Source organism: Tetrahymena thermophila (assembly GCF_000189635.1).
Source record: "Tetrahymena thermophila SB210 genomic scaffold scf_8254697, whole genome shotgun sequence".
Lineage (NCBI taxonomy): Eukaryota > Ciliophora > Oligohymenophorea > Hymenostomatida > Tetrahymenidae > Tetrahymena > Tetrahymena thermophila.
This window is the reverse complement of record NW_002476463.1, coordinates 1,771,061-1,785,050: the sequence shown is the minus strand read 5'-3', so window position 1 is coordinate 1,785,050 and position 13,990 is coordinate 1,771,061. Positions and strand designations below refer to the sequence as shown.

At 21.2% G+C, this 13,990-nt stretch overlaps 4 protein-coding genes across 4 annotated transcripts in view; 3 read left to right on the top strand and 1 right to left on the bottom strand. All coding sequences in view use genetic code 6, as the record gives it.

Moving 5' to 3' along the window:
• Nucleotides 1–236: 236 nt before the first annotated feature.
• Nucleotides 237–3,851, top strand: TTHERM_00357000 (zinc finger protein; the record flags this gene model as incomplete). Its single annotated transcript, XM_001010498.3, has 8 exons — nucleotides 237–526; nucleotides 638–756; nucleotides 991–1,086; nucleotides 1,309–1,481; nucleotides 1,928–2,041; nucleotides 2,133–2,353; nucleotides 2,405–2,600; nucleotides 2,721–3,851. Exons 1-8 carry the CDS (start codon nucleotides 483–485, stop codon nucleotides 3,849–3,851), a joined length of 2,094 nt encoding a protein of 697 aa, XP_001010498.2. The 5' UTR covers nucleotides 237–482.
• Nucleotides 3,852–4,524: 673 nt separating this feature from the next.
• On the bottom strand, nucleotides 4,525–6,252 carry TTHERM_00356990 (ubiquitin family protein, putative; the record flags this gene model as incomplete). The annotated part of the gene is made up of 1 exon (XM_001010497.3): nucleotides 4,525–6,252. The coding sequence occupies one exon, from the start codon at nucleotides 6,250–6,252 to the stop codon at nucleotides 4,525–4,527; it is 1,728 nt and encodes a 575-aa protein (XP_001010497.1).
• Nucleotides 6,253–7,597: 1,345 nt separating this feature from the next.
• Nucleotides 7,598–8,392, top strand: TTHERM_000355952 (hypothetical protein; the record flags this gene model as incomplete). Its single annotated transcript, XM_012796827.1, has 1 exon — nucleotides 7,598–8,392. One exon carries the CDS (start codon nucleotides 7,598–7,600, stop codon nucleotides 8,390–8,392), a length of 795 nt encoding a protein of 264 aa, XP_012652281.1.
• Nucleotides 8,393–12,044: 3,652 nt separating this feature from the next.
• The window catches only part of TTHERM_00355950 (hypothetical protein), a gene marked incomplete at both ends in the record, with an annotated part of 14,212 nt that continues 12,266 nt past the window's right edge, over nucleotides 12,045–13,990 (top strand). The window contains 6 exons of the mRNA XM_001010492.2: nucleotides 12,045–12,083; nucleotides 12,141–12,190; nucleotides 12,579–12,668; nucleotides 12,949–13,038; nucleotides 13,297–13,386; nucleotides 13,633–13,722. Of these exons, the coding sequence (XP_001010492.2) occupies nucleotides 12,045–12,083; nucleotides 12,141–12,190; nucleotides 12,579–12,668; nucleotides 12,949–13,038; nucleotides 13,297–13,386; nucleotides 13,633–13,722 (449 nt within the window). The remainder of the gene's footprint in view (nucleotides 12,084–12,140; nucleotides 12,191–12,578; nucleotides 12,669–12,948; nucleotides 13,039–13,296; nucleotides 13,387–13,632; nucleotides 13,723–13,990) is intronic.

Genomic DNA, 13,990 nt, shown 5'->3' with positions numbered 1-13,990 from the left:
GATTTTTGAAAATTAAATATTGTTAGTAAAAATTAATGGATTAGTTTTGATGGGTTGAATTCCATGAAAACTTGTTATATAAAAGTTGCATGCATATTAAGAATGAATAACTAACTAGGAACAACTATCAAGCAAGCAAGCAATCAATCAATCAATAATAATGAAGAAATTAATCAATGAATTAAATGTATAACTTGAATGGAAGAAGAAAATTAAATAAACAAACAAACAAAAACGCGAAAAAAATAATCATTGTTAAGAAATTAAATGTTTTGTTAGTAATTAAAATACGCTAAAGAAATTATATCATAAAAATTATAAACAATCAAAAATAAGAAACATTAATTATCAATCATATTCCTAGCAATTAGTTTAATTAGTAAGGTAAACTAGCAAGCCGAAATAATACTAAAAGAATAACTAACAAAAAGATAAAACAAACAAGTGCAAAAGAAACTAAACTAACTATAGATATATATAAAATGAACCAAAAAGCATACAAACAACCGTTAAGAGAAAGAAACTAGTAAAAAATAATTTTAACAATCACAGATTTTGTCTTTATACTTGATTATTGCAAATCCATTCAAAAAATTCATCCATCAATAAATTAATATTATTATTTTATTATTTTTAGGGTTGAATTGAAGTTCACTACATGGGACAAGGATTCTCATGGCTTATTCGATTATGAAAGTGAGTCAGTTTAAACTGAGAAGCACCGTGTAGACAACCCTTGTCAAATAGTAAGATAAGGTATACACTCTTCACTTTTTTGAATACATTACCTAGCATTGGTTTTATTTTAACAGTTTACTATCTCTATTAAATTGCTTGCTTGAAAACAAAAGTTAATTTTTAGTAAAAGCATTTAAAAAAGAGCAAACTAATAAAGCAAGCTGCTTATATCGATCGACCAAATAGGAAACAACCAAAAACAATTAAATAAATGAATTAAGTTAAATCTCACTTTTTTTATATCGAAATTAGATAATAAATAAATTAAAATTGTTGATTACAACGAGAGAATTGAAGATGAAAATTGCAGAGTCCTAGCTAGCATCACTTAGAAGGATTCTATTCAGCGTAAGTCTATTACATTTTTAAATTATTATTTTCTATTCTCTACTAACAATTTAAATCACTAAATAAGAGTATAAGATTATAAAGTTGGCTAATTAAATACAGTATATTTGCTTGATTGCAAGCTAGCTAGCTAACTAGATATTTTAACTCTCAAAGACTCATTTTCCTAAAATCCAAATTTTATTCATTAAGTTAATGAAATAATTTTTTTATTTTAAAAAGCAAGCTATTATATAAACCCTAGTTCATAATCAAGTAATTCAGATAGCAATACAAGTGGTAGCAGTAGTACGGATGCTCTGGGAAAATAAAATAATTCTAGCAAAGAAAATAACAGCAACAATGATGCTTACTTAATTGTGCGCTTCTTGAGAAATCAAAAGGGAGAATAAAAGGTAAAACTCAAAATAATTATTGAATTTAAAATAGAATTTTTTGTTTAAAGTAATTATTGGAAATAACTAAATGATAAAAAAATATTTAAAAATTTAAAGAAATTAACATGAAAATTATTTCCTGTGATCAATCAAATTCATCATTAAATGACTATATTTTGATTTATTTAAATATGAAAAATTTTGCCATTAACCTATGCTATTTCTTTTTTTGAGTTGATTTAGTTTAAAAATTAAATAAATAAATAGCTTTTTTGTTTGTTAGTTAGTTAGTTAGTATCAAAAATAAATAAGTCATTTGATATTATTTGAATTAATAAAATTACTCTTAAAATTTATTATTAAAGTAATAAAGCAAGTAATCTATTAACATAACATATCAATTAATTTATCTATTTTTAAATTAATTTTGTTTAGAATTAACTTTTGTTTCGTTAAATAATTAGGGATACCCATTACAGGTTGGAGATATGATAAAACTTGGTAGAGTAGAATACTGTGTTATAGAAAAGTACACAGAGGAGTCAGGACTCCAATAAATTAATGATATCTTCTGTGATGTAATAAAGATTATTCATTAGAAAATTTAATTAAAAATAAAAAGATATTTATAAAATTTATTATAATATTATTAATTAATTAACTAATTAGTAAGAACAATACAATTTTAATATTGACTATTCTAAAACTGAGACAAAAACTTGCAGAATTTGCTTGTGTGAAGAAGAATAATGCTCTGAAAATCCTCTCCTAAACCCATGTAATTGTAAAGGTTCTTGTGAATATATGCATTTTGAGTGCTTGAAGCATTGGGTTGAAAGCAAAGTTCATAAGAAGTACTCTCCTCCATTCATTTCAACATTCAAGTGGAAGTAAATAAAATATTATTTGTTTAAATCAATTACTAAAGTAAACTTTTAAAGAAATTTAGAATGCGAAGTTTGTAAGTAACCTCTCCCAAAAATTATAAATATCAATAATAAAAAATTATCTCTTGTTGAAACTGCTAGACCTGAAGGCAACTACATTATATTGGAAAGCATCTCTAGAGAGAAAAAAGTTTCTATGGGTCTTTATATAATAAACAATTTAAAAAATCCTGAAGATCAAGCTAAGCTTGTATTTATTTTACATTTATTTACTTTTTTATATTTATTATTTAATGATTCAAAATATTTTTATAGAGAATCATTAAAATAAATAACTTATCTTAGCTTTAATTTATAAAAATGTTAATAGGGAAGAGGACACACATGCGATATTAGAGTTTAAGACATATCAGTCAGTAGATTCCATAGCTATATTAAATACGAAAATGGACAATTTTTACTATTTGATAATAACTCTAAATTTGGTACATTAGTAAAACTAGATAAGAACTATCCTATACTTTCAGAAAAAGTAGGCATTTAAGTAGGTCGTACTATAATAACTTTTAGCTTAAAACCTTCCAATTCTAGTAATTTAAATTAACTTTAGCAATCCTTACAGTAAAGTGTTGCATAGTTTGATAAAGTCATGATGAATAACAGCTAGAAATAAAAACAAAACTAAGAACAATAATAAGTGATTTAAAAGGTGCAACAATTTAAAAACAATAATGTTATAACAAATATAAATACAATTTCAAATATTAACTCCTAAAACACAAGCAACAACAGCAATAACAATGGAAATATTAGAATTCCCACTAATACCAATATTCCTTAAGCAATTGTAAATAATAATAACACAAACACTAACTTAAATTAATAGTAAAAAAATAATAATAACAACATATAAGCTTAGCTCATTACATCTTCATCAGCTATCCTTGATAAATTATAAAAAGGTAATTCAATTAAATAACCTAATAAAGGTAACACCTTCGTCTCAAACGCAGCTAATAATATTATTGGAGGTAACTCTTCCTAAGTATAAGGTAGTAATGTAAATAGAAATAATATATAAAATGTCGTATTGGCTAATGGTAGCATGGCTAATTTTAACTCTACTTAATATAAAATTGGTGATGTGCCTCTAATGAATAACTATCCTGTCTCAAACAGCAATACTTCTAATTAAAATAGCAATAACAACAACAACAACAACAATAATATGTTTAGTAGTAGCCATGTCATGGGTTAAAATAACCGTAACTCAAGTAATGTTACTCATTATAATGAATTTCCTAATTTCAATTCTATGAATTACAACTAAGCCAATTAGTACAACATTTAGAACAACTTTTAATCCACTTTATATACTAATTTACCAACAATAAGTAACAATAATAATACTCATACTTCAAACAATCATAATAATTATGGACACTACGCCATTTAGCAGAATGGATCTCTCATTTCAAGAAATAATCGTAATCACCATTGAAAATGCTAATGATCAATAGAGATTATTATAGAAGTATTCTAACAACAGCAATTTATTGATAATTTTACTATTTGTAAATGAATTAATCTAATTGTTGAAATTATGAATAAGTAATTATATTATAAACAACTTTCACTAATCTGCATAAAATAAACTTTTAAACTTTATAAACAAACAAGAATTTAAAATCAGTAAAAATATAAAAAATAAAAAAATAAATATATCAACTGCAATTGTCTAAGAAGCAATTCAATTAACAATAAAATACAAAGAGAATTGAGTTGTAATTAGTAAGTAAGTAAATAAATAAATATGAAATAAAACTTAAACTCTTAATAAATTTATTTAGTTGTTATGAACTATGATTATATTAATTTTATCTTAAATATTATATAATTTATATTAATGTTAATATTGATTCTGATAAAAAACAACTAATTTAATTTTTTTTTATATATTTTACTTAGTTCAAATGATAATCCTTCATTTTTATTTAAATTTATTTTTCAACTTTCAAATCTAAAAACAACAAAATAAAATATTTTATTTTTTTAAATGGTATTTACTGAGAATTACAGGTTAATTAATAATCTTTGTTTTTAATATTTAAGGAAACTAAATAAATAAATAATAATATAAAATTTTAGAGTTTTTATTTTTTGAATAGCTATTCTCAAATAACTGGAAACTGATCAACAGCTTAAAAGAATGTTAACTGTATTCTAGAATTTTAATGATACATTAGAAATGCCAAATTATATTCTTTATTTGTATCAAATAATTAAGAGTATTCTTGAGAAGTTTTATTTAAATTTTAATAATTGGAAAAATCTGTGCATGCAAAATATTTATCTTTAACACAAAAGTGTATTTCAAGTTCTTCAATATGGGAGAAAGTATGAAGAGACTTTCCTTTAACTACTTCTTTTACTTTATTGTATGTTTTAGAGTTATATCTGAATGAAATAACGTTTTATTCATAAATTAAAAGTGTATTTCTATCTTGTGCTGGAACTAATCCTACCCAAATATGATCTTACCTTTGACTTTGGCATCTAATTCTAGCAATATATTTGAGATTGTTATCTATTGTGAACGGGATATAGGCTTAGCAGTATGCATTTTAATTTAGCTAAAATACCCAACTCTTAAAGTCATTCTAAATAATATTAGCATGCTATTTGTTTTCTCTCTCTGATAATTCGAATTTAAGAGGGATTACTTACATAGGATCTTCAACTATTTCATCAAATATCGGATATTTGAGAAGAAGATTTTCAAATTATTGTTAATAAACTTAGCTGAAAGATGAATTTTTCTAGATAAATTAAAGTATTTGAAATGAAATAGGTTACATATCTTAGCTCAATTTGTTTAAAGGCAATTAATGACTCTAATATTTTTGTTCACTAGAGCATATTACATCCTTTAATAGTCCCAAATCTTGTATTTATGTGTCTTTTAGTAGGCTAAAATCAATAGGATAGCATCCCTATAAATAGATATTATCAAATGAAAGGTTTTGAAAAATAAACTTATTTTCTTTAAGAGTTTATTCAATTTCACTGATAAATTCATTAGAACAAAAGTTTGATTTATTTGCTATTAGATCGATAATTATTTTTACTTTATCATCAACCGTCCTTTGGAAAAGCTAAATTGATTACTATCTAGAATTAGAATTTGTTAAGTCTAACTGTATTTAAGGATAAGCTTCATAAACTTCAATTAAATCAATCATGTTCAAAACTCGCTATTTAATAGTTTAAGCTGTCTTTAAGCTAAAAACTGGTTTGTTTACTTACAAATCATGTATAGCGTTTATAAATATCTCTGTGTTTACATTTGTTTGCTTTATTTTATTTGTGATTATATTCTACAGTAAATTTATTTTTTCTTGTTTATTTTAAGTAAAAGATGAAATAACATTTTTTAATTCTTCTTTTTATGAAACTTAATTGTAAATATTTAATATTTATGATTCAGATAAGATAACTTCATTCATCTGAGAAGCTAGTTTTTTAAAAGTAGATTAAATTTTTTCAATCACTCTTTCTTGCAAATCTTTGAAATAGCTCTCCAGTTAAGCTTGTAAAATATCTATTCCATTGTTTTTATTTGTTTCTTTGCAAATATCTTCATAGAGTTATTTCTTTTTTGAGCTTTCAAAGGGAGGCCAATTCTTGAAGATGGTATTTTCTTTGCTTTCTAAGATTTTGTAAATTTAGATTAGGTTTTCAGTGCTTAACTACTCCTCAATGATGCAATCCTAGCACTTTAAAACATCTTAAGAATCTTCCTATAAATGAATGTAAATGTAGTTCCATCTTATATGTTTACTACATTTGACTTCGAATGAGTTTTCCACGTATGGCTCTTGCCTATTCACTTAATCAACCATTTTTTATTTTTTTAATGTAATATTTTTTATGTTAAATTTCAATAACGAAAGATTTGGTTATAGATTTAATTTATTCTTCTTAATATCAAAAATTTGTAATTTTTTTATTTATTATTAATTTAAATGAATAAAGTTATTAAATCTGATGATATTTGTAAGTCATTTTTTGGTTTCTAATATCAGATTTATTTACTTTTATTCTAATAAATATTTTCTATAAAAACATATTGAAAAACTTTTCAAAACTATTTTAAATTCTCAATAAATAAACATTTTAATAGAAATGTTATTTTTACAGCGAACCAATACTTTTAAAAATTATATTCATAAATTGTTATTATTATATTCTTATATTATTGTTAAGCAGCAGAAACAAGTCATATATTTTATAATAAATTAAAAACTTCTAATCTCTTCTTTGTAAAGTATTTATGTTACAAAAATTGAATAAATTTATGCACCAATATATAGCAAGGATATACTAATTTATTTACAACTAATACATATAAACAATTTGACATAAATTTTAATTTTTGTTCAATTATTATATTATAATTTTAACAAAAACTAAATATATTTTGTTAATTAAATATTAAATTGAAAAACATAACAATTAAATGCTATATATTAACATTTAAAAAGTTAAAAATTTCTTAAATTATTATTAAAAACTTATAATATTAATTAAAATATAATTTATTTAAAAACTTCTATCAATCACTTTTCAAATATCTATTTGGTATTTTTTTATATAATATTTTATCTTAATTATTATTTTAAGACTGAACTAAGCTATTTAAAATTATTTAAATTTATTTTATTTAATAAAGTTAAGTTTATTAAAAAAAATTAAAAAAATTTTTTACAAATTAAATAGGATTTTCATGGAATTAATGAAAAAGTTTAAGAGTATTTAAATTTTTAAATGAAATAGAATATTTGCAAATATTTATTATTTAATTATTTAAATAAGTAGAATAAAATTTATATTTATAAGTAAAATTAAAAGTAAAATTTTTAATAAAAAATGAATAAAGATTGTTAGTTCCAGGTTGAAAATATAGTATAAATTACCTTTTAGCTTAAGTTTAAAAATGAAGAGCAATTATAATAATTGCTATCTATTATTAATTGATTTAATTAGTAAATAAGTTAATGTACATTAGTTAGTTAATATAAACTAAAGTGTCTTAATAATAAATAAGAACAAAAGCATATCTAAAAAGATATATACATAAATAAATAATTTCATATAGGAATTTATTTAAAGTAAATTAATCAATAAACAAACAAAACAAAGTAGGATTAAGTTGTTATTTAAATAGAAAGTTATAAAGTTATATAAATGATGCAGCCAACATAAATGGATATAGAGAATGATCATTCTGCAAAATAAAATGGAGGAGAAAAGTAAATTGTAGATGAAATAGATTTGATTTATGTACCTTTTAGATCTCCTATCCATGTTTTATAGTTTCCAATATAAGAAAAAGATAATTAAGAATTTGATAAGTATTTGTAAGTGTCTCACTGCGACTATCGCACTTTATAAAAGCGTTTAGATATTCATTATAAACTGCGTGCTCCTATTGAAAATTTTTCTATCGAAGAAGAAATGTCAAGGAGAAATATGGATGGAATGCTATCAGATGAGGAGGATGAAGATCCCAAGAAGAAGTAAGATAAAAATGTTGCAGTTACTTATACTTCTAAACTGGTGTGCAATCAAACAAATTATTTTGCAACTAAATATGATCCTATTACAAAATAGTTAATGTGCTATTCTATTGACTCATTTCTTCAAATGAGACCAAAATTAGTAGATAAAGAAGAAAAAAGAGAAAAAGATAACATTAAAAATATTGCCAAACTCAGCAAAGAAAAAGAAAGAGATGAATAGCTGAGAAAAAAGCATCCTTAAAAGTATACAGAAATGAAGTTAAAAAATTTCAATTCATTTAAAGAAATATATGATTCTGAGGAGCCAATTCGTTTAAATTATCATGAAAAAATAGATCAAATTTCTGATAAGAGGTTTCGTTGTTTTTCTGAACCACCTAAAGAAATAATACCTTTAGTTCCTGTGACAAAAAGTGAATATTAAGAAAATTTAGAAACTGGTGGATTGAATATGAGTTGATAAGCAAAATATTTTAAATTTAAAATCCTTTTGATATTTGTGTAAACAGGCAATATTAATTTATATTATATTTATTTTAAAATACTTCTAAAATATAAAATTAAGCAGTTATAAATAATCTATTATTGAAATTAATTAATAAAGTCATCAAACAATATTTTAATACCTAAAGATTTTCATTATAAAAATCAATAATAGTAAATAGTAAAATATTCAATAAAATATTTTTAAATTAAAAAATATGATTTCATTAATAAAAAAACATATTGAAATTAAATTAAAAATATTATTTTAGCAATCAATAATCTTTGAACTAGTTTTAATATGAAACTTTTAAATTTACATTCAAAAACTAATAAGTTTAAATCAAAATATACTTTACTTTATTTAATTAAGAATTAAAAAAACATATTTATTTGATTGTATGCTTCCTGTAATTTAAAAAATTACTTTTTATCATAAGATGATAGATAATTGATTAAATATTTTAATACCAAAACCTATTATAAAAAAATATTAACTCTTTTGGTTTTTATAAAATTTCTTGAAAAAATATTATTAAGTAGCAAAAAGATAATATTTTAAATATATAATAAAATTAATTTATGCTCAATAATTTAAAAACAATATATAGCTGTTCCTGCATTTGAAAAATCACGGATCATGATATCATGATTTGTAATATTTCAATTATTTAGTTCATCCTTTGATTTTCAAATTTTTTACTTTTATTATTAATTAATTAATCCTATTATTTCATCTTTTTTCTTCATTTTTTCCTTCTAATTAACTATTTTATGATATATTTTTTCTTCAATATTTAAAAAGTTAGAATTATATTGATGACGAAAGTGCATTAGGCTTAGGTTCGGGTTTAGCAAATTGCATTAATCTCTCGAATTTGACACTTTACCTTTAGTAAAAACAGTTTATTTGTTTTGGATTGTGATATTTTGAATTATAAAAACTAATTAAAAACAATAAAGCTCTTTTTTCTTTTTCTTTTTATTGTGCTTGCTTTTTTTTGTTCTTTCTTTGTTAATTTATTTAGTTCATCCTTTGATTTTCAAATTTTTTACTTTTATTATTAATTAATTAATCTTATTATTTCATCTTTTTTCTTCATTTTTTCCTTCTAATTAACTATTTTATGATATATTTTTTCTTCAATATTTAAAAAGTTGGAATTAAATTGGTGACGAAGGTGCATCAGGCTTAGGATTTGGTTTAGCAAATTGCATTAATCTCTCGAATTTGACACTTTACCTTGAGTAAAAACAGTTTATTTGTTTTGGATTGTGATATTTTGAATTATAAAAACTAATTAAAAACAATAAAGCTCTTTTTTCTTTTTCTTTTTATTGTGCTTGCTTTTTTTTTGTTCTTTCTTTGTTAATTTATTTAGCTCATCCTTTGATTTTCAAATTTTTTACTTTTATTATTATTTCATCTTTCTTCATTTTTTCCTTCTAATTAACTATTTTATGATATATTTTTTCTTCAATATTTAAAAAGTCATAATTATATTTGTGACGATGGTGCATCAGGCTTAGGTTCTGGTTTAGCAAATTGCATTAATCTCTCGAATTTGACACTTTAACTTTAGTAAAAACAGTTTATTTGTTTTGGATTGTGATTGTTTGAATTATAAAAACTAATTAAAAACAATAAAGTTCTTTTTTCTTTTTCTTTTTATTGTGCTTGCTTTTTTTTTGTTCTTTCTTTGTTAATTTATTTAGCTCATCCTTTGATTTTCAAATTTTTTACTTTTATTATTAATTAATTAATCTTATTATTTTATTTTTTTTCTTCATTTTTTCCTTCTAATTAACTATTTTATGATATATTTTTTCTTCAATATTTAAAAAGTAATAATTAAATTGGTGACGAAGGTGCATCAAGCTTAGGTTCTGGTTTAGCAAATTGCATTAATCTCTCAAATTTGACACTTAACCTTAGGTAAAAACAGTTTATTTGTTTTGGATTGTGATATTTTGAATTATAAAAACTAATTAAAAACAAAAAAGCTCTTTTTTCTTTTTCTTTTTATTGTGCTTGCTTTTTTTTGTTCTTTCTTTGTTAATTTATTTAGCTCATCCTTTGATTTTCAAATTTTTTACTTTTATTATTAATTAATTAATCTTATTATTTCATCTTTTTTCTTCATTTTTTCCTTCTAATTAACTATTTTATGATATATTTTTTCTTCAATATTTAAAAAGTGGTAATTAAATTGGTGCAATGGGTGCATCACGCTTAGGTTCTGGTTTAGCAAATTGCATTAATCTCTCAAATTTGACACTTGAACTTAGGTAAAAACAGTTTAAAAACAATAAAACTCTTTGAATTTATTTGATGGCTTTTATTTGATTTATTTTTTTATCTTTATTATACCACTAATGCTATTTTATTTATTAATTTAAGAAATATTTTTTAATTTAAAAGTTTATTCTATTTTGATATTTATTTAAAATTTACAAAAATTTATTATAAAATATTAGCCAAATCAATCAATCATAAAAATTCAAAGTTGTTAGCAAGTGTCTTAAATCAAAAAGATTAGTTGTCTTTAAAAAATTATTCTGATTATAAAGAAATCATGAAAAAAGGATGAATAAATATTAAATGTTCGAATAACATTATATAATATTTTAAAAAGTTCTTTTTAATCTAAAATATAAATAAATAGTTAGATTTTATTATTGATTTATATTTATAAATATCATTCATATTTATTTTTATAAGTAAATAAATTATTTATAAAAAATAAAAAAATTTAATTTACTTAAATTAATTAATTCCTCTTAAGGAACCCTCTTGTTTCTCCAAAAATCATCAAATAATTTAAAACTTTGAGTGTTATATTATTTCTTAATAAATTATATAAATGCCAAGCTTTTATATTCCAGTTATATTTTAATCTGTAATATTATCCATCAATCATATTTCTATCTTTTTTTATTTATCATGATTAAATAGATACCATGACTTAAATAAAACCTCTGGGAGAAATCAAATTTTACTTTTTATTTTAACTTTTGTGGTTAATTTATGCTCAATAAATTAAAAACAATATATAGCTGTTCCTGCATTTGAAAAATCACGGATCATGATATCATGATTTGTAATATTTCAAATAAATTAAAAATTTTTGATGCAAAAAAATTATTTATTTTTGAAATTATAATAAATTAAATTATAAAATATAATTCTATTATAAAATATAAAAATCTATTTCATAATAAGTGGCATGCAAACCACGCTATTTTTGTATGGCATCTTGCTATAATTAGGAGATATTATAAATATTCCTCAAATTAAAGAGCTAAAACAGAAAAATCTACTTATAAACATTATTTTTATAATACTTTAAGAACATTAACTACTAGAATTTTTTCAAATATGACTAAATAACAGTCCATCTCTAATTCCTACCATATTTATAAGTATATGTTTTAAATACAAATATTAAGTTTAAATCATGAATGGTAAATAATTTTTTATGTGATATCTGTTCATAAAACAAAATATATAAATTAATACTTGATAATTAATTAATTATTATATTTATTTGTTCTTTTTATCCTTTTATAGTTAATTAATTAATTAATTTTCATAAATTTCAAAACAATATTTTTGAGAAAAAAAATAAATGATATAATAGATTAAAAGATATAACAAATTAGAAGAAGTAATTATTATTTTTTTAATTAATATCCTTTAAATTTATATAAATTAATAAAAAAAGTTTATAAGCTCTTAACTTTTATCTCATTAGGTTCTCGATATTAATCTGAAGTATTATTAATTAAAAAATATTATTTTTATTATTATTAATATTTTTATAAAATTAAATTTCAATTAATTATAAATAATTTTTATTATAGAAATTATAATCAATATTCATAGATATTTATTAAAATAAAAAATTTTTAGCTTTTTTAACCTAATTTTCATTTCAATATTTTGAATTATAAAAACTAATTAAAAACAAAAAAGCTCTTTTTTCTTTTTATTTTTATTGTGCTTGCTTTTTTTTGTTCTTTATTTGTTAATTTATTTAGTTCATCCTTTGATTTTCAAATTTTTTACTTTTATTATTAATCTTATTATTTCAACTTTTTTCTTCATTTTTTCCTTCTAATTAACTATATTATGATATAATTTTTCTTCAATATTTAAAAAGTAATAATTAAGTTGGTGACGAAGGTGCATCAGGCTTAGGTTCTGGTTTAACAAATTGCATTAATCTCTCAAATTTGACACTTAACCTTGAGTAAAAACATTTTATTTGTTTTGGATTGTGATATTTTGAATTATAAAAACTAATTAAAAACAATAAAGCTCTTTTTTTGTTTTTGTTTTTATTGTGCTTGCTTTTTTTTGTTCTTTCTTTGTTAATTTATTTAGCTCATCCTTTGATTTTCAAATTTTTTACTTTTATTATTAATTAATTAATTAATTAATTAATTAATCTTATTATTTCATCTTTTTTCTTCATTTTTTCCTTCTAATTAAGTATTTTATGATATATTTTTTCTTCAATATTTAAAAAGTTACAATTAAATTGGTGACGAAGGTGCATCAGGCTTAGGATCTGGTTTAGCAAATTGCATTAATCTCTCAAATTTGACACTTAACCTTAGGTAAAAACAGTTTATTTGTTTTGGATTGTGATATTTTGAATTATAAAAACTAATTAAAAACAAAAAAGCTCTTTTTTCTTTTTGTTTTTATTGTGCTTGCTTTTTTTTGTTCTTTCTTTGTTAATTTATTTAGCTCATCCTTTGATTTTCAAATTTTTTACTTTTATTATTATTAATCTTATTATTTCATCTTTTTTCTTCATTTTTTCCTTCTAATTAACTATTTTATGATATATTTTTTCTTCAATATTTAAAAAGTTTTAATTAAATTGGTGCAATTGGTGCATAAGGCTTATGTTATGGTTTAGCAAATTGCATTAATCTCTCGAATTTGACACTTGACCTTAGGTAAAAACAGTTTATTTGTTTTGGATTGTGATATTTTGAATTATAAAAACTAATTAAAAACAAAAAAGCTCTTTTTTCTTTTTGTTTTTATTGTGCTTGCTTTTTTTTGTTCTTTATTTGTTAATTTATTTAGTTCATCCTTTGATTTTCAAATTTTTTACATTTATTATTATTTCATCTTTTTTCTTCATTTTTTCCTTCTAATTAAGTATTTTATGATATATTTTTTCTTCAATATTTAAAAAGTCATAATTAAATTGGTGACGAAGGTGCATCAGGCTTAGGTTCTGGTTTAGCAAATTGCATTAATCTCTCAAATTTGACACTTTACCTTTAGTAAAAACAGTTTATTTGTTTTGGATTGTGATATTTTGAATTATAAAAACTAATTAAAAACAATAAAGCTCTTTTTTCTTTTTGTTTTTATTGTGCTTGCTTTTTTTTGTTCTTTCTTTGTTAATTTATTTAGCTCATCCTTTGATTTTCAAATTTTTTACTTTTATTATTATTAATCTTATTATTTCATCTTTTTTCTTCATTTTTTCCTTCTAATTAACTATTTTATGATATATTTTTTCTTCAATATTTAAAAAGTAATAATTAA